This window comes from Pipistrellus hanaki, assembly GCF_964339955.1.
Source record: "Pipistrellus hanaki genome assembly, chromosome: 12".
NCBI lineage: Eukaryota > Metazoa > Chordata > Mammalia > Chiroptera > Vespertilionidae > Pipistrellus > Pipistrellus hanaki.
Window position 1 is genome coordinate 17,738,338 of NC_140514.1, and position 25,632 is coordinate 17,763,969.

General features: G+C 39.9%; 1 protein-coding gene across 7 annotated transcripts in view; it reads right to left on the reverse strand.

Moving 5' to 3' along the window:
* Positions 1–231: 231 nt before the first annotated feature.
* Positions 232–25,632, reverse strand: part of SLC8A1 (solute carrier family 8 member A1) — a 306,592-nt gene continuing 281,191 nt past the window's right edge. For all 7 annotated transcript variants that reach the window (XM_084901481.1, XM_084901479.1, XM_084901478.1 and 4 more), the window contains one exon: positions 232–17,580. In XM_084901481.1, coding sequence (XP_084757607.1) covers positions 17,204–17,580 — 377 coding nt within the window. In that variant the 3' untranslated portion in view covers positions 232–17,203. The remainder of the gene's footprint in view (positions 17,581–25,632) is intronic.

Below are 25,632 nucleotides of genomic sequence, written 5' to 3' on the forward strand. Positions count from 1 at the left end.
AGTTATGAGTCTATGATTACTTTGGCTCTCAAGAATTCTCCCAATATTTTATATAGAACCTGATTTACAGTAGATACTCAGTCCATGTTTATTTGATGAATGAATGAATTGTTGCCATAACTAAAATGTCCCTGAGCCTGGACTGGACTATGACAGGAGAAAGCTTTGATTTTCTTTTGGGTTGGTTAACGGAGTCACACTGAATATACATAAAAAGCCATAAAAAGTGAGTGACTAATATACAAACATTTATATTTCAGTGTTAGGAAATATGGTAAGATTAGGAAAACAGTTAAGACAATGACTTGTACAGAATTAATAGTTCAAGCAATGAACATTTCGTGGATTACAGTTTAACAAGTTAAACATCACATATAACATACATGTATGACAGACAGTGCTTCTGATTTTGATATTAACATACCATTGATTATACACATGAGAAATATTGCCATTTCAATTTGGGATTGTGAAATATATAATTTTTTTTTTTTTTGCTAAGACACTTCAAATTACAACATATCCCAGGCAGCATGCAGGAAAAGTCATTTATTGTACATGTATTAGGACATACCTTGCAGTAAGCTTCCAGTTTTTGGTAGTTAGATTAAGAATATAGAAACCACTGAAGTGATAATGTGGTTGAAATCAGCAGTTGTATTTACTGACTGAGAGAGAGAGAGAGCATTTTTGGTAAAAAATAAAACTCTCGAAATTAATTCATTAGGAAAATGCACAGTGATCATAAACTCAATTCTTTAAAAATTGTTTTTCACAAGTAATTCTCATTTATTGGTGATACAGCAGCTGCAAGAAATCTGAATTCTGAGAGCTGGTTGCACAGAACAGCAGGAATTGATTCCTCTGTGGGCTCACATGATTACAACAAAGATGCTTCCCGTTTGAAATCACATATTATAACAATGGTGCTATACAAACATCACAAATATTTGGTGTTTCAGAACTTAACAAATATTATGCTGTGGTTATTTCACAAAGAGACTAGATTAACAGGCAGTGTAAATCACATATTTCTTAAGATTTTAAAAATACATTTTATACAATTGGCTTCTAATTTTTTACTAACATTTCATTTTGGTGTTGTTTTTTTTTCTTTGTTTTGTTTTGTTTTGTTTTTCTCTTTTGGTCTCATACAGAGTCTTTAAAGAAACCATGAATATCTATCTGGCTCATGCCAAGAAAGTCAATAAGATTGATGTTTTCCCAAAGGAATATGGCTGAGTTATGTTGAACCACATAGTCAATAAAGCAACATCAAACTTAGATTATTTTAAAAATGTAAATCAAATCTAATTATTTTAAAAGCAATTTGAACAAAACTATAAGAATCAAAAATTTTATTTACAAAACATCTGAATATAGTTTTTAAATGGCTAGGTCTTGCTAACTGCACACATTAAATGTCCTTGGTGTACATGGTCTGTTAGCCTCCCATTCAACATTGTTAGCCCTCTGAGCTAACGTATGGGGTGGCTAGGAAGGAAAATGATTTGATGGTAATCTCGATTTGCTCAAGGTACTTGAAAAGGAATGTATTTAATGCCTTCCATGTTAGACAAGATCTGTCAGTAATGTGGTGGCTTTCATTTGAAAAGATTAGCTGAAATGCCCAAATGTAATTTAGCACAGTAGGAGAATTATAGGAAAATTATATTTTCTTTATGAAGTGCCTGGTAAATTTACCATAGGATGTTGGGTCAACTGCATAAAACTAGACAAGAATTCCAAGTCCTTTAACTCTCATTTCCAAGGTGTCTGTGTATTACCCTGGATTGAAAATATTTTCCTTGGTCCTTAGAAATACAAAATACTGATTTTTTTTCAAAAGATAGAGGATGATAGAGTCGAGCATTTCTTACAATCACATTCATAACGAAAGCAGTTAATCTACATTTTACAGATCATTAAACAATTGTCTTTGGCAGAAGACTTTGTAAATAACTTCCCCCACTTTAACATTTCATGGAGGCCATTTCCCTTTTGGATGAAACCAACTGAATGGTCACTTGTTCACTATTATAGGTTAATAGGAAAACACCACAGATATAAAAATATGTAAGTGTAGCACACATTCTTTTTGAAAATTATATTCAACATGTATTGGTTCACTGATACTGGAGAAGAAACTATACACACACATGTCTAACAGTGTTGCTTAAGATCATAATTTTAACAATATGGTCAGCAAATACCTTAGAAATTTTTGTTCCCCACAAAATGTTATCACTGAAACACACTAAAAGGATCCACCGGAATATTTTTTTTTATTATTTTACATGTGTTTCTCACAAAATGAGTAATATATGATGCATATGCCTTTACGTGTGTGTGTGTGTGTGTGTGTGTGTATGCTTAAAATGGTGAATGTTAGAGATTACATTCATTGGCATGAAAGCATAAAAACTGAAAAACTCAGTTAAGAATTCCAATGTATCACTGACACACCACTACTCGGGAATTTCAAAGTACGGTGAAGTTATTTAGAAAGTAGCTTTAGACATGTGAACATCAAGTGGAGGAACATTAGAAATGCTAACTTCATTTTTTCAAGGTAACATCTCCTCTCCATTTTGACCTCTCTTCTTTCCACTCTTTCTGTCTCTGTCTTTGAAGGTCATTTGTGATGGCTCCTTTAAACTGTGCACATAGGATGTGAACAGATTGTTCTTTTGGGTATGTGTGTCCAGTGCAGGAAATTCATTATCACCTCTTAGGCAGAGGGGGATTCTGGCACAGTGATCGGCCACCCTTTTCTTTATTATGAAATGTCTGTTGTGCTGGCTCAGAATGAGTTCAGTTTACTCTCAAAAGTGTCCACCAAGCTTATTCAGTGGGAACAGGTCGCCATCATAACCATGAAAGGTGAGAAAGTCAAAATCTGTTTTCTATCTGAATTCTTTCTTCTCCCCTGCCCCCACAGAACACCCACAGTGATACAGAGCAGTGTTCTGTGCAGCTATACGGTGTATACAGTATGCTAGTTCCTTCTCTTGCATTTGTCTAGGAAGCTACAAATGTCTCCTCAGTGTAAGCTTTCTGCTGTTGACAATGAATCAATGGAACCCAGGGAAGTCCCTGTTGCATTAACAGTTGTGCCAACTATTATTATTATGGCTTATTAGAAAAGTGTTGAATTGCACCACTGACATATGAAAATCACCATGAAGGGCTCTGAAAGGCAAAGCTGTTGGGAGATCAAAAATAATCACCTGTTACCTTCACCATCAAGACATTTTCAGTGTACCATCAATAAGGGTAGATTTGCTAAGCTTTCTGAGATTGTGGGCTGTAACTTTGCCTTGGGCTTGAAAGAATAAAACAACTCACTGTGGACCACAAAGTTCTGGAAGGAGGTCAAGGCTCTGTATCTGAATCCCAGTCAATCTCATCCAACCCCCCCCCCCTGCAAAGGTGTACTTCCATCGCCAAAGCACCTTGACATTGGTGATTGTTCTAAGTTTCTTCTTAGGGAGGCATTAACATTGAGTGAAAGAGCATGCAAATGGAGATGGACACATGGTGGAGACAGAGGAAGGAGGGACTGTGCTTTCGCAGGAGCTATTTGGTGAGCAGGGGTGTGAGAGAAAAATAGAGCAGTGCAAGGAAAGCCAATGAGGAAATGCTCTCAGAGACAGGAAACAGACACCCCAAAGCTGCAACTTTGACCAGCAGCAGGAGAGGAACACAGACTCTATAGAAAGGCAGGTAGAACATATTATGGTACAATTATGGTTATTCTTTTCTAGTAATTCCTGAAAACGAGCAGTCATTCTAACAATATCTAACAAGGTTGGTTCCTTCTAAGGGAGACATAGAGGTACAGTTTTAGCATTTTTCTTCAGGACGTTGTTATTGAGCTTCCACTTTAGGCCTCTTTTTGCAAACTCTGAATTAGGAAGCATGAAAATACATAGAGATATTTTAAAGTACCTGTACATGTGATATTTTCAGGTTAGATTTAAGGAAGCAAGTGCACACACACATAACACAGTCTTAAATGCCCTTTCCTAAGCCATTTGTGTAAGTCAAGTCACTTACTGGTTCTCTTCTCTGGTTCTGTACCAATTTCAAATGAACCTCAACAGGGCTCCCAGCCGTCTTGGGACGGATATCTACATTGTCTGAGGTTTCCAGATTCCATAAGCCATGGGAACTTTTGAAATTATCCTCTAAAACTAGTACTCATTTTAGCTCAGTCAGTCCATACCCACTCTTCAAACCAGGGTAATTGAAGAGAACTCAGTGCTGCCACACAATGGTTTAGCATTGAGGCAAATGCTCCAGAGCTAATCAATTAAGAGAAAGGTTTCCAAAGTCATGCCCTGTTGGTTTTTAAAAAGAACTAGACAATCTGATTGAAATCTGTCTGATTGGAGAGCCCGTCTTTTATCCAGTAAGAAATATTTGTAAGGATTAATTTTCCTTCAAATTATATTGTCAGTCCAAATGCTGGGCATTTCTGTCCATAAATCAAAATGTGTTGGGCCTAGATGGAACCTTCCATTTAAACTTTTAAGTGTTTCCTGTGAAGAAGCAGAGTTAAACTGTGGGTGACATGAGTCTTTCCTGACCACTTCAGAGCACTGGTTAGTTCTCAAACTTGAACATACACCAGAATCATTGCAAGGGCTTGTTAAAACCCACACCGCTGGACCCACTCCCAGAATTTCTGATTCATGGGGTCAGGGCTGAGCCTCAGGTGCAAGCAGAAAATTTGCATATTATCATATTTCACAGTTGTTGCTGATGCTGCTTTGCCAGGGATCCTGAATTAAGAATCCTTTTAGTAGCTTATAAAGCGCACTATAGTTTCCCAATCACCCAGGTCAGAACTTTTCCATGTAGAATGTGAAAGTCAGTATTAGGTTTCCCCTCCCTCCACCCCCATGGTCTTATCATGTAGATAATTCAATTGGTGCTAGTTTAATTATAGAGAATCTAGAGGTTCAGAAGTCTAAGTATCCTATCAACGCATACAGCAAACCTGTAAGTGAAATATGACTCCAACTCATGCTCCAACCTTGACCTTCCTCTGAGGGGAATATGATTTTTTCTGTTATTCGATTTGAGTCCTTCTAAAGCTATTGGTGGAAGACTGCACAGCAAGCATATCAATCCTGTGGTCCGTGGTAGCCTTTGAGTGTGACATGCTTGCTGAACAGCTACTCCTTCAGAGTATTATTTTATAATACCATTGAACTTCTCTCTTGCTTCAAAGGGTGATATCCTTCCTATTACCCCAGGATAGTCCATAGCCGTATTTGTCCAGTTTCCTCACTTAACACAGACAAAGGTTTGTTGAGATTTTTCTAGTAAAACCCTCTTTTAAAGTACCTCAGAGGCAAGAACCTACTACATCAAGGGCAAGAACATCAAGGGCAATGCACAACATTCACTTGAGGAGGAATTAGGTTGAACAAGCTGTCAGTACACGCCTTGCGGTTAGAGATTGCTGTTTGTGTGGTTGAGCAAACAAAGAGCAGGTGGGATGGGCACGGGAGTTGAGGAAAAGGAGGGATGAGTTTGTGTGAACGAGCAACAGCCTGCGCAGAAGACAGGCTCCATCTGGCCTTGGGTTCTTTGCCTTAAACCAGCACTTCTGGATGATTGACAGTGACCAGGATGGCTTAAGGCATTCATCTCTAGAAAACGCTTATGGTGATTTGTGTGTTTTTTTTTTAAAAAAAAGGACAGAAAAACTACCTCTCTAATTTAGCATTTCCTATTTAAACGTGAAATGGGGCTCCAATTTAACATGAAGGAACTTATTGAAATATATAATGATGATGCCCACCGCAACTAAATAGCAGTTCTATCAATATATAACGATTTATGAGAGGAGGAAAAGTCATTTTATCCCTATGTGGAAGTCATAGAAATTATGATAGTTATAATAAAAATATCTATTTTAATGTTCTCTCTCAAGAGGGAAGCTCCCAAGATCACTTTATTTGTCGTAATGCTGGGACTTTTTGTTTACCTTTCCCCCTGACAAATTTGGCTTTGTGCCTCCGAGCTCATAAAACTGGAATGTCTCACTGCTGAGATGTTGAAACGGTTTGGCCATTTTCAATGACATCCTAACTGGGATTCCTTCAAGAGAAAGCTTACACTTGTTCCACTGAAACATTCTTTGCTTATAGAAGCAGAGTTCAACATGGTTGCTTTTGTGTTTTCTTTCCTTTTGCCATGGCAATGTCTCCATCCTCTCGGTCATTTCTGCGACTGTGTGCAATTTCAGATCGCTAATGGGGCATCTGGCCTGTGGCAAACCAGATGATTGCTAGGGCTGGGGTTTAAGTCTTTTTGTGAAATCTTTTTGAGCAGTGGTCACTTTCTCCGTGACAGGGGAAGTGTTTAAAAGACAGCTGAATCGGTAGTGATGCAACTCTTCTTCCATCTTCCCTTAGAATGCTTGTAGCTTTAAATGCCTTTCTGCCCTGTCCTTTCTGCACATCCTGTTTGCATTCACACGCTTTTAACTGCTGCCGCTTTTCTGTCGGCCTCTTTCTCCTAAATCATTGTCATTAAGAACAAAGAGTGGAAAAGAAAAGAGGATTTCTCCTGGGAAACTGTGTGAAGTTCCGCACATTTAGAAGAATGGCGGGCTTAGCTTTATGGAGGTCGCTGATAGGGAACCCATTCCAAGCTTATTAAATGTGCTATTGTGGGCAACCCCCAAAGGGAGAGACTTTAATTCCTTTAGCCGAGGGCATTTTTTGCCTGCAGCACACAAAGCATTTATTTAAGCGAAACAAATCTTTAAATTCATGCCAGACTTAGTGTGGTTGCATTGGCTTTGATATTTGCACTGGTAATGAAGTTCTATAAAGAAGGACTGGCTCACCACATAAAGCACCTTCAAGCCACACCCAGTGGATGATAACAGGGAGCCACGGATCATGCAGGGCCCGGTGGGTGCCGGAAAACGCAGCGACAGGCGATGTCTCTCCATGTAATGACGAGCCAATTCAAGTCTAGCAAGAGCTAAAGACTCAACCCCCTAAAGCAATTACATATTGATTTTTTCACAAGAGGAAAGACTTGGGGTCTCCTCTCTGGTGACTCTTGGAGGTTAAAATGAAAAGAACACTGTATACCTCTCCACACTGGGATTGAGGCCTCCTCCTCCAGTGGGCTGTTAAAATGTAACAGCTGGGGTTGCCACTCCCTGAAATATAGCCAGGTCCCCCACCGCCAAAGGAGCAACAGGCAGAGTTAAGAATTAATGAATTATTAGTAATGCTCAACGAAAAATATATTCAGTATTGAAGAGGCAAGTAATCTTTGGAACACGTTTTTGCCGACAATGTTAAATAAAAGACCTCACACAGTCTTCGGCTCCTTGTAGATTTTAGATGTATTGGTTGAGTCAGAGTTCATTTATCTCATTGGTGAAAGGCAGAATGTGAAGTTCTGGAAATTTCTATTTCTACTAAAAGCAAGTTACTTGGTAGGTTTAAGAATGGCTCCATGAAGCAGTCTCGGATTGATAAAATGTCTCTAGACCAAAAATGGGAGGTTAATTTAATTAGCGTATCATAACCGGCCACTTCCTGACTAAATTCAGGGCTAGTGTTAGTTTTCTTGAAGTTACTTTTGTCTTGAATCCCTAATGCTATCCTAGGGTGCCTGGTTTAATACTCTGCACAAAGTAAATGTTTGAGGTTTACGAAATTGGATGATTGAAAAAAATGCAATAAACTCTCACACTTGATTTAAAAATTGCTCCACTGCCTTGACTGTGTAGATGTTTTTACAAGTTTTAATTGCATATAAAGCGAGTCAATGATCCTGGCAGGCAGACTTGCTAAATTGACTAATTTTCAGCCCTCTTTGGTTGAACTTCTTTCAGGCTAATTTTCCAGTTGATGTTTATCTAGCTCCAGTATCCAGACCTGAACTTTAATTGATGAGCCCTGTCCAAACACTTTCAGCCCTTATGGATTTGCAGAGACTGTGCAGGAAGGTGAAGTGGCTTTTAAGGTCCTGCCTGCAAAGCAATGTCTGACTTTTGATTGATAGTTGGAGATATTTACTCAACTCTTTTTCCTGAGTTACTGTCACTTTAAAAAAAAGGGGGGGGGGAGGAGTACAGTGTTAATATGGAGAGAATCAGAATGGTCTGTGTTACAAAGCTTTTGGAGCAACCAATGAGATACCTGTCCATTTCTCCTTGTCTTCTTTTCCATAACAAGCTCTGGAATGGCTGTTTCTCCTGGGAGAATTAGGGGACAGATGGTGGAACTTGGGCTATGGCAGTGTCCTACCACTGAATGAGGGCAAGGAAGTGTTCCCCATGGAACCAGGACAGATACACACTCACAGGGAAGAGCAGAGCATTGAGAGATCTTGTCAGAAGCCCTGTCCTCTGTAACCCGGGAACCTGTGCTGAACCCTCTTCATTTTTTCCAACGTTAAGAAGTACTTTGTCTGTTGCTTTAAAGAGGCCCAAACCAATTCTGGTTTCTTCACAAGACAAATCATGTCTTTGGGTAAAGGCATTCTAGTACTACCCGTGGATCTCATTTCAGTCAGTGGAAGCTTCAAGCTTTTTAGAGAGTATGGATTGATTTTAAACAGCGACAAAGCAATTATTTTCAATTTATTAAGGAAATCCCTTTTAGAACTGGAGTATCAGAGCATTGTCCAAGAAGGAAAAAAAAATCCAAGTGTATATTTCTTGCTAGATCCAACCCACTTGGCTATGCTGCTTTCTCAGTGTTTTCAAAAACTGGTTCCATGGCAACCAGTTTGAAGATTCACTCTCCATTGCAGGCAATAGCATGTGATTGAGCTGCAAGACTCTGTTTGGAAAGGTTTGAATCAAACAAAATAACCTTGCTCAGAGCCAAAAAATAAAAAATAAAAAAAAATGACTAGGTAATATTCATATCAAGTGGTGGTGGGGGGTGGGGGAAGAATTCTGGTATTGTTCCCCATGTTCACAGACCATATCTATCAGAGTGCGCAAGGGTGATGGTCTGGCTTGAGGCCTAGGGTTGGCCCCATCTATAATATTTTGCCTAGTCCTTGACCCTATCTAGTAACTGAACGAATCGTGATCTGTCTCCCTTGGGCAACTGCTTGCTTGCTTCTAGGTACTGTATGAATGGAATGGGGGAAGGGCAGTGTTGAGCACTGCTGTTAGGACATCCCATACCTCAATAACTCACATGCATTTTCTTTATAGCTTTCAAAAGTGCATTTTTTTTTGCTTCAGTTTGGTATTTAAATCATCTCTCTTTAGTTTGCACTTAAAGTTTAAAAGTTTAAACACCTTTTTTAAGTTGATGAGCAGGGAGGATAACTCTTCTCCTTTTGGCTTTCTCTCACTATCTGCAGTAGCTTCTGCAAGATGTGCACAGGGATTAAGTCAAAAGCAGGAAAAGGGGACTAGAGGCAGAGTTGCTGATGCTCATCGCTTCTAATGAGTCTTCTGCTTGTAGCTTCTATGGGTACTAGACTCACTTCTCGACAAAATGAGACAGTTGGGAAAATTCCCAATCCATCTGCTGAGAAAGCTCTTTTTAAATTTTTTTAAAGTAAATCTATGCAGAATCTGTGAGAACAACCTGAGATTATCCAGAATATTTTAATAACTGTATATTAACTGTAGCATCATTGGTTCCAAAGAAATATAGTTTCAAATTTCCTATAAGATTACCAATGACAGCAAAAACCTGTTCTTAGTTTTAGACTGAGACAGTAAAGAAATATTTTCTTGCACATTTTAATAGTTTTAGCTAATTAAAAAAAAAAAAAAAACAACTTTGCTTTTCTGTGATGTTATCCTGTGCTTAGATCCAATACTAGAACAATTTTTATGAAATTGCAATAAAATAAAGTCCATTTTTTCAATAGTAAGTGTCCCAAATGGGGCCCAATATGTAATGAGGCAGTTGGTTTAACAGGCTTCAGTGACTTGGCTTCAACCCCTCTCTACCCGCTCTTCATTCCTTACCTTGGAGGAATCTCAGATACTAAATGGTTGAAAGGGGTAGTTTGCTTGTTTGCAAAATCTTGGCAGTTAAGTTGGTTCCGTTGAAAATACCTAAGCTAAACTACAACTAGTGGAGGTGCTACTTGGTAGTAGATGATCAGGTATTTTGGCGAAACTGGGTGGGACTCCTATTCCTTTTTTCCCAACATGCAAAATATATTTTTAGATAATGTTAGCTGATGTATGGGAGCTGGCCTGCTTGGTGCTGTTTCCATGGAAAAGACAAAATCTTATCCTTTTAATCCCCCATGATTTGACTGGAGAGGATATTTCCAACACCTTTGAAAAGGCAGATAAGTAATTGGAAAAGTCAGAAAGGAGCCCTAATTGGTCCTAAAAACCTTCTATCAGAAATGCTTGCTAAATGAAGGAAAGAAAAATGAATTTCTTTCTCTTTAAAAGTTACTTATCTATTCTAGAAGGCTATCTATAATGAACAGTATTCTAAGTAGTTTCAAACAACTTCGTATTTGCATTTTTTGCTAAAAAGAAAAATCCAGGAATGTGTTTTCGTCCCTCTTCTTCCATCTAAAAAGGAGATCTGATAAAAAGGAACAGTAACCTAACATGGGCTTTTAGGGCTGTCCTAGACACCCAAAAATGCAATTCTAGTTACTTGACATAGATCGCCTATTTTTGTATTTATGTTTGTATCTCCACGCTTGAGGGAGGGTGGGATAGAGGAGATTTAATGCTGAAACCCTGGCTGATTCTCATAGAAATAATCTTCAAAGTAGCATTTCAAATCTTTTTTGTTGTTGTTAGTTTTTACACCGGCTGAAATGGCCATGTTTGGTAGAAGTTAGAAAACAATAGTTCTACTTGCTGTGAATGAAAAGGCTAGTGTTTCAGAAGCATTTTAGTTACTGATAGGTCTGTCTGGGATTTATTGTTTATTTGAGCCAGTCTCAAGCTCAATATCCCATCTGATGTATTATTTTAAATATATAAACAATAACATCAAAAATGGAATTAGCCATGTCCTGGCATCTCAGTTGGTTAGAGCATCATCCCAATATGCCAAGGTTGCAGGTTTGATTCCTGGTCAGGACAAGTGCAGGAATCAAACAATGTGCATAAATAAATGGAATAACAAATCAATGTTTCTCTCTCCTCTCTCTCCCTATCTTTCTAAAATCAATTAAAAATGAAATCAGCTGTTTATAAATGAAACTGTCAAGGTATTAAGTTATGAAATTTAGAAACTTCATGGCTTAAAAATTATTGAAGGTATTTTTATGAGGTCTGGTATATTTCACAAAATAACTTAGTAATATGAAAAAGTACATCAAAAGCACAGTTTTGGTTTTGGCAATAACAACAAAAAATTATGTAAACCCAGCTTAGTTTTTAATGTAAAAATCAGAGAATAAAAGTTTATGTTTTACTGTGTTGGTAGAAACTGGGACTCCGTCTTCCTTAATGGGAATGACTTTTAAGTATCTTAGACAAAGATATTCTGTGATGAGACACTGATGCATTTTCTTTTTGCTAATTCTCTCATTTTTAAATATGTTCTTGATAAACACATAGATAATTCTCACTCAAATCAAACACATACTAGATAATTCTCACCCAAATCATTATTTTACCATGTTACTCAATTACATGAGCATTATGAGAATGTGAAATCTTGAAATATTTCTACTTGGGAGTATTTCCAAAGTTTAGTGTTAAGATGAGTATAAAAAGGTAGAAAGGAAACTATAGAGAAATTTATTTTCATCAAAACTAGACATGTGTATCATATAACTTTTAAATATTTATGTAACTTACATAGTTTCTTTTTTAGGTGAAATATTTTGAAAAGTGGTTATGTATTTAGTTATTTAATAGAATTGTTCCTTTCCACTTGGAAAGAATGGGAACTTCACATTAGAACATGGGTCATTGTAATCACATTTTTAGGAAAATCTCATTAGAGAATTTATCTATTGTCCTATCATGTGGCTTCCAGGGGCCTAATATAGTAATATTGTAATAACTATGTAAGGTGCCAGTTGGGCACTGGAAGTATCAGGGGGAACTCTTTTTAAAGTATATGATTATCTAACCATTGTGCTGTGCACCTAATACAAAATAATTTGAATATATGAACAGTTGTTTACAAGTACTTTAACAACTGAAAATACTTCTGTAAAGTAAAAGTGGGTTGTTCCAACTTGGGAATATAAGGAAAAGGTCTTGGAAAATCTTCTAGGTGAATAAATAATTTCTAATACAGAGGGGCTATAAATCAATTTTCCCCAATAAACTCTTCAATTTGGCTCCATGGCTTTGTCTGTTGTCCACAAAGGAAGAGTGCTAGGCTCTACATTAATTGTCAGAATTGACTCAGTAACGTTGAAGGTCACCAATTTCTCTTTTGGTATGTTTGATTATCAATGTGAATTTTCCTCTCTTTGGTATATAGAGAAGCGTTTGATCCACTCCTATTTCTTGGAATCATGGAAGCCATATTTTTTTTTCTGTGTTTACTTCATTTTTTGAAGATGTATGTGAGGGTCCTTATCCCCAATCCATACCTACATATATTGATAGAGATGGCGAGATAGATGGGCCTGAAACATGGAAAAATGTTGGCTTTATTATTTGCAGCAATCAGTTGAAGTGTGTAGCTGTAGAGTATACTCAGTCACTAGATCATAGCATATTATTTCTATAAATGACAGTTTTCTAGGTGGAATGTCACTATATTGAATTTTTCCTGTGACAGATTCACTCAGAAAAACATGTCCATGAACTTTTCCCCATTGTTGAGAGGTAAGAGTGAGCATTAGTAAGGATAATGAATATAATGCAAGCAGCTATGGAAAATTTACAAAGGTCGGAAGCAGGGAAAAGAAAGATTAAGATTGCATATTCCCTAGGGGACACCTCTCTGGATCTTTGGAAAAGGTCAGGACTGCATGATTCCAAAAAAAGGTGAAGAGGTTAAGCATCTGTGAAGCACAGCAATGATTACATACAGATAGACTAGGCGATACTGGGCAGTCAAGCCTTCCTGCAAAGACATCAGTCATAGATTTAACTAAACAGTCAGATTGCTGTTTGAAGTAATGGTTTTTCCTAAAATTAATAAAATAATTTATGCAATGACCACTGATTTAAATGTTCCATAAGAAGGGATTTTTAAATCAGAGGCCCTTTGACCATCCTGAAAACTGGGAGAGCCTCTGAGAGCACCTTTTCTGACATTGTGGCAGGCACGGAAGAAGTCATAGAAAGCTAGATACTCACCATGGCTGTTGGCTGGAAAGCAGGCACACTCTGTCCCTCAGGAAACCCACCTCTCAGTGGTTGCTCCTTCTATAGATAATGTTCTCTGCTTGGGGAGGTGATTAACGATGGCCTAATTAAGTGCCAAAAATGAAATATCTAACTTAACAATTGTTTCCCCTTCTTGTGTTATTCTTGCTGGTAAAAATACCAAAAGGACCACTCTACACTTGAAATCTGGTGGGTGGAAGACAGTGAATGTGGACAGAAGTGATGAGGACATAATGCTTAAAAGGAGCAGAAATGCAATCCATTACCCCTACCCCAAATTTGTAGGTAGATGAGAATGAAAGCCGATGAAGCCACTCATAACATCTTTCTTTTTCTGTAAGATGAGCATGATTTTAGGCATGCCTCTTCTACATACTTTACTCCTTTATCAATTAAAGTAGATTTTTACCAATGGCTAGAATGCTTTGACCCAGTGAAGCGATTACTACAGCAATTGGGGAAGCAACTAGTTACACATTTCTGGTGATCAATTTTATTGGGATTGATTGATTTGATATAATGCTCCATACCTAAAAAAAGATCTGATGTATAACTGTTTGGGAGCTTATGTTCTTAGATGCCAAATGGATGTAGATAAAGTGGTACTAACTAATGTAAGAAAACAATTAGTGAAATGGAAAATTGTCCAGCATTTATCTCAACACTGTCCGACAATATTCTGATACTGTGCTCTCTTGGGAGGTTAAAAAGGAAACACTGAATAATCAAAGAGTTGACATTTGCAAGAATTGAACACTAGTATATCTATTTTCTTTCATTTGGATGAGGATACCACTTGCACAATAATACCTTTTGGGTTTTTATTTCTTTAAAACATGAAAACAAAAAAATGAAGTAGATGACAATGAGAAGGCAAACATTTCATACAGAATATGCTGTATAACTAGTGATTAAGTCAGAATTAGAAACTTTATTTCTCTGTGTCAATAACGTGTACCATGTATAAGGAACAGCACAATGAGTGCGTTTCCCCCTAAAGCTGTGCACAATACACACAAAATAAAATAATCAAACAAAATAAGATAATTTTACACAACTATAATTATTAATGAACCCTGAACAACCAGCATCATATCCCTAAAACATAAAAATTTAAAAAGCAAACAAACCCCAAAGCTTTGAGATTGACTAATGGCAAGAATTTCTCAAAAGTCTTCTGTAACAATTTGCTAAGGGCTTCTTGACATTCTAAATATGGCTCAAAATAGGTGCAAAATATTTCTAATGTTGAAACAACTCAATGTCCCTTGATAATATTTACCTGGTGTTTCTAGGCTAGTTTCCCATTTAGTAAATCTTAAAAAAAAATGTGTGGGGGGTGTAGGGGATTAACATGTGCCCCCAAAGGAGTTAGGCCACCAGTGTGCTAGGCCAAGACAGGTTGGGATGAGTCTCTGAGAGAGACTTGTAGAGGTACAGGGCATAGAAAAGTATCGTTATCAAGCCAAGATACAAACTGGGATTAACTGGGCCTTCTCTGGGACATGAAACATAGCATGATTGCCTTTCTTGGTTTAAGATGAGTTTAAGATGTCCTATCTGCAAGATTGGCCAAGGACATCGAGGATGTTTTTCCTAACCTATGCTTTATACTCTCTTAATTAAAAAAAAAAAACAACAAATTTAGGTATTTGAATGCTTGTATTTGCACAATTTCAATGTGTTAGTTTTAAAGTTTCATAATCGTTTTTTTCTTGCAATAGAAATCTGTTTCTATGTGGCTGAGTTGACTTTGACTCATGGAAAGAGCAATCACATTAACTGCGAGAGCCCTCTGAGGGCCAGGATCTGGGCTGTTTTGTTCACGCTCTAGTCCCCAGGTGGTAGCATGGTTCCTGGCATACTCAGTGGGTCCCCAGCATTTAATTATTCATCCAGCCACCAAATCTTTATCTAAATGATGAATGATCATGATCACCGAGTGGAAAAAGAGAAAACAGCTCTCAACATTTTTTATGTCTTCAGTATCTTTGAATCAGTACAGAGGGCTAGGGGTGTCTCCATCCTGGGAATCTTTATAGACAGAGAAGTCTCTAAGAGGGGGCCAGCGTCGTTCCATTTTTCCTCATTAGTGGACTCACTACTTTGGAATGTGGGTTTCGCCACGCTCTTTGGTATTTGGAAATAGAAAGAGCCATTCCCTTTCCAGGGAATAAAAAAACCTCCCAGTGCAGCCCTGCTGGGAGGCACTCATCTTCTCCTTGAACTGCTTACCCCTCAGTTGTAAGTAGAGAAGACTCACTTTGAAAGACCCATTGGTCAGCCTGACCTCTTTCCTACTCAGGAGCTGCAGGTACAATCAAAGGGGTCTGGATGGTGAAAGAAACAGGGCTCAAAATAGCCTTTATATATATAAAAAAAATAAAACGAACAAACCAGCACTATCTACCATCTGTGCCAGACAGAGCAGATGTGAAATAAATACTTCAGGGACAGGGCGCTGTGAAAACGGAGGCTCTCAAAGCCCAGGCACGCCTCCTGCATCCACTTCTCCACACCCTTCTCCTTGGCCTTCCTGAACCAACACGTGGTTTTCTAGAGGCCTCTGGCGGGCTCCACATGGCTACTATTCCATGAAGATGCTTTGTAGTTTGCCTGCGGTCCTCTCCATTGCTCTCACGTCCCACGTGACAGTTATTGCTTCTTCAAAAAAAAATGAATGTGCAGCTCCATGAACAATAAGCTATTTTCTCCTTGTCTCCCTAGTCATGAACTCAATAACACCACAAACGTTACAGGTGAAAAGAAAGCTCACGTATGTCTTTCAATGTCCAATTAACGTTGCTGAATGGGAGAACAGTGTATGCTATGCTCTACTATATACAGATAACGCTTTGTTTTGTTTTTTCGTCCATGCACTGCGTAACAAGTATCACAACAACATTCCCAAACAGGCACATGAAGGAGGAGCGAATGTTCGGTCATGACTGGAACAGCACTGTGCAAGCCATGGATGCTTTGGAAAAGAAAACCAACAGATGATCCATCCCAGGCAACGGCAACATGGGACACAGATTGATGCGAATGGAAAAGGATGATGTGAGTTTCGAATGGAGTTGTTCTTCCTGTTTGCGGGAGGAGGGGCTGGGGGACCCGGGGGGATAGCTGGGCTGGAACACCAGAAGAAGGGCCTTGCCAATGACAATCCAGAGCTAAAGGGAGTAGTAGTAAAGGATTTTTGTGTGTTTCCAGGGATCTAGGCACGACAGTCTTCCTGTACCTGTTGATCAAGGGTGCTAGGCAGCATATCTTTAAATGTCAGGCGGCATCTGGAACCATCCCAGCTCCCACGCTTCTTCTCAGAGGCAGCTTCACCTCTGCTCACGGTCCAGAGCTGAGCTGGGGTTGAGTAACATGGTGAAGACGGGCTGCCTCCTTCTTCCGTGCCCATATCCCTTCTGAATCCAAAATAACTTGTAAAGCGTTGGGGGAAACGGGAGAGTCATCCCAATGGCTTAAATGTTGACCAAATTCCATTTGCATTTAGATTGGTCATCACCTCCCATGAGAGAAGCAAGAACCCCGATCTTCCCAACCAAACAAACAAAACAGAATAAAAGGCAGACACCGACCACCTCCCAACCCTCACTGAAAAGCGGTCAAAACAGAAAACAAAGCAAAGACTTAAGGATTTAGGAACCTGGAGAGGACACAGCCCCCCCGAGGCCGAGCTGCCCCTGCCTCCACGCCTTGTTCCATGTGCCGATGCCCCTGGGGATGGGAGGTGATGGTTTCTCACTTGAGCCCTAGTCAGTATGCTCTTGAAGCTGGATTCCATCAGCAGGTAAGAGAACATGACAAATGTCAGTTTCCTCTGTTCATTGTACATATTTTTTTATGTATATATGTATATATATATTTATAAATTTACTATAACTGATTGTTCCTTCAGAAGCCTTTTATGTGGCAGTAGGCCTCCAGGGAGGAGAAGAAAATGTACAAGAGCCACAGGAGCACAAAGAGGGATGACGTGAGGAGCTTGGCAGTCCGGGGCCCACCCAGCTCACCTCCGATCTCCGGCCTCCGCCGATACAGCAGCACCCCCACATTGATGAAAGCAAAAATGGTGAAGAGAGTGACGGAGAAAGCCAGCGTGCCGGGGGACACTTTGAACTGTTCCCCGTTGGCCGCGTGGTAGATGGCTGCGATGGACCAGGCCACGCCGATTCCCAGGAAGACATTGACCGCGTTGCTGCCGGTGACGTTACCAATGGATGCGTCTGCGTACTGGTCCTGGGTAGCTGCCACTTTGCTTGCAAAGGTGTCTGTAGAGGAAGAACAGAGAGGCAATGACACTCAGCCTTTTTAAGGCATCTGTGGAGTGTGGGAAGCTTCGGCTGCGTACTCTAAAATCAACCCCCCCTTGGCAACCGGGCTGTGATCTTCTCTGGAGGCCCCGTGGTGTGGACAGAACAGGATCCAGGACTCAAGGACGCAGTGACAGGTGAGCTTGGTCAAGTTCTTGACCACAGATGCCACAGCTCGTTGTGATACTGAACTTATAGGGCAGCATTTCTCAGCACGGTCATGGCCCAGGTTCTAGGTCCCTCAAGTTTTAAAATGGCTGCTTGAGGTATTACTAAAAGGTACTTTATTATTAGCTCTAGTTTACAGATGAGAAAGTTAAGGGGTCAGGAGATATTTGTAAAGGTTCAAGAGAAAGTTACTGAAACAACGAATAATAACAATGGCTGGCATTTACCCAGAGCCTTGTGAATACAGGAGCAAACTCCATTTTACTGCATTGATATTGATAATTCTATGGGTGGAGGAAACTTTATACGTGAGGATGCTAGGCTTAGAGATGCTCAATTTCTTTTCTAGACGATTGCCGACTTACTGATATCAAAGTCCTTTCAGCTACCTTTGCAAAATACCTTGCACACACACTAGTTTTATAGTAGACTAGAGGCCCGATGCACAAAATTCATGCAAGAACAGGTCTTCCCCCCGAGTGGCCGGCTCTGGCACCAGGGACCCGGGCTTCCCTTGCTGCCCCAGCTTCATCCAGACAATCGTTCGGAAGGATATCTGGAAGGATGTCTGAAAGGACGTTGGGTATAATTAGTGTATTATGTTTTTTATTATTATAGATGTTAACTGTCAAATTGAGTTCAGATTTTCAAAGCCAGCCATGGAAGGTATGACATTACCACAAGGGATCTCTGGTCCTCTTGAGATCCCAGTATGCTCTGAGCAAGTAGTTGTATGATCTCTGGGCTACTTTCTCTCCTTGGTGGCTATTCTCTTGCCACCATCCTTCAGTAAATCTCCAATGGGGGTGACACATGGAGCATCTAAGTTCAGATCAGCTTGTAGACTCTTGTGCTTTCCAAAGAGCAGGAAGGTCATTGAGGCTGCTGGAAGTGCAGTGTCACATTCTCTCTAAAAGGAAACTGGTTGGCCTGGGGGCTCATCTCACTCACTGGGACCCGTTTGTGATAGAAAGCAAGTTCCAATTGCTGTTTTGCAAAGAAGCAAGTACTCTGTGCTTATATGCATGTTATATGTTTATTCTCATTCAAAACCTCCTAGTCCAGTGGTTGGCAAATGCATTAGTCAACAGAGCCAAATATCAACTGTACAATGATTGAAATTTCTTTTGAGAGCCAAATCTTTTAAACTTAAACTTCTTCTAATGCCACTTCTTCAAAATTGACTAGCCCAGGCCTTGGTATTTTATGAAAGGGCCACACTCAAGGGGCCAAAGAGCCCCATGTGGCTCTCGAGCTGCAGTTTGCTGAACACGGTTTTAGTCTATGGAATGTATGTTGGTATTCCTTATTTACATTTTGGGAAATGCCACTGAACTGGATGTTGGTCAATAGAACAAAGGTTTTTAAGCCAAATCTGTTTGATTTCAGAGCCCAGTCTCTCCACGCCACACACCCCTCTGGGGAGTCTAAATTCTTCTCTTGGTCTTTTTCACTGATGAACTTGAAAGCAGGTTCTCACAAACCGTCCTCTCCTCTGCTAGGGAAAGAAACTGAAGAAGGTGGGGCAGGCTGCTAACCCCCTGCAGGTATTTGCTGCTTCGTATTCAGATCCCAGCTGCAGCTCCACCAGGACTACTGCGGAGGCCGGTGAGTGGAAGCCAAGCAAGACTACCTTTAGGCTCTCCTGCACTCACTCTGCAGAGTTATCAGAGTTGCTTCAGGTGAAGTTGTTCTGATTTCTTTTCTTGTTCAAGGACAGATAGCTGAGCAAGGAAAGTAAGAGAACAGAGGCCAAGGCGGGAGAAAGCAGCTTACAGCTCAGCCTCTGCGAAGACACCTGAGACGTTTATTCTGTGCTGATGTGGCTGCTGCACCAGCTGGTGGTGAACAGATGGCACCTTAGGTTGGCCATCAGTGGGGGCATTCCCTCCCATGCTGCAGGGGTAGGCGACCTGGCACTTCCACAGCACACACCTGCTTAGGCCCGTGGTGCATGGCACACTGGGTGCCTCCTCTCCACGCAGACACCTTAGCTTCCTGGGTGCCAATGCCAGAAGGGCATGAGGTATAAAACGAAAGGTTCCTGGGTCCTTAAACACTCATACCAGTCATTTTGCCTGCAATGGAGGACCCACTTGGGCCTGTAGAGGTTTTCTCTCCCTCAAGCCATTTTTCAATATCTTATTGTGAATATCACATGAGAATTCTTGTGATAATACTTTCCTGCTTGCAAATGCCTCTCTCTGGATTCCCTAAAAGAATGCCTTTCTATAGATTCCCTAAAAGGTCAGTAGCCAAAGTGACTACCTTGAAACATACATAAAACACATTTGGAACCTCTTTTAATAAAACCAGTCTGGCTGGTTTTATTTTCCTATGTTTTATTTTATTTACATATCAGGACTTTTATCTGTTTTCAGTTCAAAAGCCAAGCAAAAAAAAAAAAAATTTAAGAAATACATGCCAATGCAAACCATTAACTTTAGCTCCACCACAGACAACTCTGTTTTCCAAATGAAGTATAATGAAATCTCCCCAAATTACCACCTATCCCTGCTTAGTGCATAGAGGAACCCATCACACACCATATGCTGGGGACTGCCCTGAATGCTAGGCCCATAGCTGCTTATGGCTGAACAAGGCAAACACCATTCCCCAAAGTAAAACCTGAGAAATAACTGCTGCCATGGTTTCAGAGGGGTTGTGATATTTTAAATTAGGCCTATTAAATATAAACATGTATAAATCGGATTTTCTCTGTGATTTCCACAAACTAAGTTGTGTGTGTGTATCCCAAAAAACACACTTTAAATAATTGTAAAGGTAGTGACATTTAAAAATGAAATGTATTTAATTGTGCTGTTAGTGTATATATTTCTTGCAAGTATGCTTCAGGCCAGATTTCTAATTTTTGCTTTTAACTGCCATTTTGAATTCTAATCAATTTTAGATTAGTTGCATAGTCCTGCCTCCTTGGTACCCATGACTACAAATCAAGAGCAGGGAAGATATGTTTGGGAGGCAGTATAGTTGGAATTAAACAACATATCATATCACAGAGTCAGGACAGAACAACTGTTCTCTGTAGACCTGTCTCAAGTTCACTATCTATAACCTTGGTCAAATCATCTGGTTGGTATGCAGGAATATGTCAACACGCTTTTTTTTCCTCCAGAAAAAAAAATTACCTGAATTCCTCAAACTCTATAGCTACATATACCCAAAGCCTTAAACACCTTATAGTCCTGCAGGTGACACATTTATGGATTATCTAGAGGAAGGGTTTCACCCCAAATGATTTATTCTTGACTCTTAGCTGTTAATTCTCAAGTTATTTGTGCTCGGGAACCCATGGACTGACTTTACCTGATGGAGGCATGCTCGCCTCCCCCAGCCTCAGTGATTACTGACATGAGAGACGGAGTAGAGGATACAGAGCTTCATGGTGCAGTAGTGAGAAGACTCATCAAGGAGACACTCTTAACTCTTCTAACTATGGTATTTGTATGTTCTTGGGCAAGACACTTCACTTGTTTAGGTTCTGGTTTCCACACCTGGTATTTAGACCAGAACATCTGTCAGATTTTCCATAGTTTTACTGTTTACTGTTTTTTTCTATAACTTGTACAGCACCCAGATTCGATTCACAAGTATGATCTGGGTGTGATTTTTCTTTTTGGGTGGGAGTTTGTCCATGACAACCTTGCTTCATTAGAATGGACTAATGCTAATATCTTCTCCTTTTAAAAAATAAATGACCTAAATGAAATATTTGAAGATCCTAGGAAGAAAGTTCTCTAGACCTGAAGATGCTGAATTTGTGGCAGTATTAGGACATTAAACAACAAAGCACAGAGCCATGTACCCTTTAAAAATAGGTAAGAAATGTTGGCAAAATTATTTACTTCAAACCTATTGGCTAGCCATCCAATGGAATAAACAATGGCAGCGATGATGACCATGTTTCAAACACTGTGTGTAATGCCAATTAAGTTAGCATTGGAAATACTGGCAGAGCCTAGCTGAAAAATGATTTGGGGTTCTATCCTCAAGCCATTTAATCAGACTCTCTGAATATCCCTGTATCTTTTTCCTCATTTTAACTTGTGACTCAGGTTCTTATTTACATGTAGGTTTGAGGACCAAAGTTCTAAGGCAAACATGTCAAACTCGTGGCCTGCAGGCCATATGTCTTGAGTTTGACATGCTTGCTCAGTGGTTCTCAACCTTTCTAATGCCGCGATCCTTTAATACAGTTCCTCATGTTGTGGTGACCCGCAATCATAAAATTATTTTTGTTGCTACTTCATAACTAATTTTGCTACTGTTATGAATCATGATGTAAATATGTGTTTTCCGATGGCGTAGGCTTTTCAGCAGCGGTTCTCAACATGTAGGTCGCGACAATATTTCAGTTATGAAGTAGCAACGAAAATAATTTTATGATTGGGGGTCACCACAACATGAGGAACTGTATTAAAGGGTCACGGCATTAGAAAGGTTGAGGACCATTCAGGCATGGAAATAGAGGCTATGCTCCAACAGCTCACAGTTTTTTTTGGGGGGAGCCTTTCTGGGACGAATAGATCTTTGAGTCCCAGGGAAACAGCTAACTGGGGAGAGGTAAAAAGCAGCTGATTTCTCTGGGAGAGAGTGCGATGCCTTCAGGTAGAGTAGTCATTTGCTCATAAAACAACCTGAGTGGGCTTGGTGTAGGGGCTAGGACTGCTTAACTCTAAAGTCCTCCCACTCAAGTTAAGCTATGCTTACTTGTTTTTTTTTAAACCCTGTTCCAGAATGCGTACTATGAAAGGCCAAGGGAGGAGGAACAATAAATTAGCTGAATTCTGGCTCTTCCACTTGCCAGGTAAGAAGCTTACCTACTTTATAAGGTTTGGAAGGAAATGAGTGAACAAGAACCGCACTCAGAATAGTGCTGCCACTTACTGAGTGCTCAATATTATTTGCTATTTTTATCATTCAACAGAGCCAGATCCCAAGAGAATCCAAAAGTGGTAAGAAATTCCAATTTGATATAATGATTCTAAACTTTTGGGGAGTTAACACCCTTTGAAGATGTAATAATTTTATGGTCCTCTGCTTTTAAAAATAGAGCATAAAATTGTTCTTAAAAACCAAAGAGATTCTTTATCTTGAAAATTCTGTATAACCCAAGTCGTGAGATGTTTTGTTTTAAGGTCCTAATTTTTAGAGTGTCTGAAAGGCAGGAGTCTTTGCTTAAGGCATGTATTCTTTTCTCGGTTCTTTCCTTTCTTCTGTGCACTGCTTGTCTTACTCTTTTAGAATTCAAATGGAAATATTATTTATTTATGTATTAATTCTTTTGCTGTCACTGGGACCTTAACAAGGTTTTGTCTTTAGTTGGATACCAAGTAAGTATGAAAACCACATTCCCTCACTTCCTGTCTTATGAAAAAGAGTACTTTTTTGGTTTCCAAGTGAGGTTTAAGAGATCAGGGAATTATGGATGCTGGATAGATCAATGACTAGTTGGGAGAGGGGTTGTAAAAACTGAAAAAGGGAAAAACACTTAAAAGATTTCTACCCATAAAAGTTGTCCCTGAAGAGAGTGAAGAAGTAATGGAGACAGTGACATGACTTTTCTAAAAATAAGAAAACAGGGGTGAATAAAAAGCTTAGGAGAGCTCCTGTTGGCAGCTCAGAACACCTGCTTCTCCTTGTCTTTGTCTCCAGCTACAAATCAGAATCACCAGGGCAACTTGAAACTTTAACATGATTTTGAGAGAGAGAGAGAGAGAGAGAGAAAAACATCAATAGGCTGCCTCCAGCATGCCTCCCACCAGGATCAAGCCAAAACCTGGGCTTATGCCCTCAGTAGGAATTGAACCAGCAACCCTTTGGTGCAAGGACTATGCTCAAACAACTAAGCCACACCCACCAGGGCAGCAGTGGTATTTTTTAAAGCTCCCCTAACCAGACTGAGTACAATTAACTAATTACCTCATTTCATTATCTGTATAAGGACAAGGGCACCTCCCTGTATAAAATGGCTTGGACCCATAGATCTACAAAAAACACAAATTCATTTTGATGTAACTTGAATATTTTTACCCTGGGAATTAATTTTCCAATTATGAACCTAAATTTTGGTATATTTTAAATTCAAAGAAAAAGTAATAGGGATGTTTTCCCCCAGGGAGTACGAGACAGAAGAGAATGAGCACAAACCAACAGTGCTATTTGATTTACCTTCCAAACTGTAATTTGACAGATGTTCTAAAAAAATAATAATCCCAGTCTGGGCGTTTTTAAGAGAGGAGTATTATTTTTTAGTATGATGTTCACAAATACTCAAGAGAGGATCCATGTTTTCACTTCCTTTATCAGACCACAAGCTTCATGGGGTTTGCTAAATATTTCTAAAATCCCTGGTTCTAATCCTTTGATGTTCACAAAAACATTTTGAGCCTTTGAAAGAACTCTAAGCTGGTCTGAGATGGTGCTTATTCTATTCAATTGCTTGGTCACTTGTTCCCCCTTTCAATCATGGTCTGAAAAGAGCCCTAAACCAACCAGCAGGGCGTGGAGCCAGGAGGCAGTGTTCGGAGCTGGCTGTCTCTGAAGTGGATCAGAATCTATATGCTCCGGCAGGTCTGCCCTTTCACGTTGGAACTGCCACCACAATAATCCGCATAAGTAAGGTTCCCAATGTGTACCTGGTGGTGTAAGAGGTACAAGTCTGACTGACTGACTTGATTGAAGTCTCCTTAGTCTGGTCAACCTGGTGAACAGGCAGCTGGATGATGAGCATGGCCTCTGGCAGTTCCTATGAACTGACAGCTCTGTTTGGCATAGAGATATTTAGTAAGCTGAGGCCACTGTAAAATCTTACATTATGGTTTCCTTTAGTTAGGTGACTTAGGGTTAATAGATTTCCCAGGTTTACTATATATGGATTTGGTCACCCTGAGTCTGTGCTACTCTGTGGGTAACCACTATTGTTACTGAAAATGCCAGGCCTAATTACTGTAGCCCACATAATGTATCTTGGTGTGATAGTATAGTTCCATTTTCCATATACTGGCTGTGAGACCTCAGGATAACGAATCTCCCTAAGCTGTTGATATATCCTATATAATAAAAGGCTAATAGGCAAATTGTCCCCTTAAGAGTTCTACCAACCAGAAGTTTGACTGCTCTATACAATGTGCACTGACCACTGGGGGGCAGCAAGGAATGAATGAAGGCCCTGGATGGCAGCCAGGGAAGGAAGGCCCAGATCGGCCCTAGTTGCCAGCCAGGTCTAGGGAGCCTACCTGTGAAGGAATTTTGTGCACTGGGCGTCTAGCATGTGTATGTACATATATACACATACTAGAGACCCACGGTATAAATTTGTGCACTTGGGGGATCCCTCAGTCCGGCAGCCTTCCGGTTGGACTCATCAGTTGGAGATCCTTAGCACTGCCTCGGAGGGGAGAGAGGCTCCCGCCACCAGTGCTGTGCTCTCCAACTGTGAGCCTGACTCAGGGCTTCTAGTTTAGTGCTCCTCCTGTAGAAGCACAGTAACCACCAGGGGTCAGCTCCTGCATTGAGCATCTGTCCCCTGGTAGTGTGTATCATATGGCCTTTATTATATTGAAGTATAATCCTCCTTCGGTCAATTTGCATATTAGCCTTTTATTATGTAGGATTTTATATATATATATAGTTATGAAAAGATGCTCAGTCACAGATCGTCAGAGAAACAGAAATTTAACCACAATGAGATACCACCTAACACCTTGTCAGAATGGCTATCTATCTATCTATCTATCTATCTATCTATCTATCTATCTATACTAGAGGCCCAATGCACAAAATTCATGCAAGGGGCTCAGCCCCTGCCCACCATGGCTT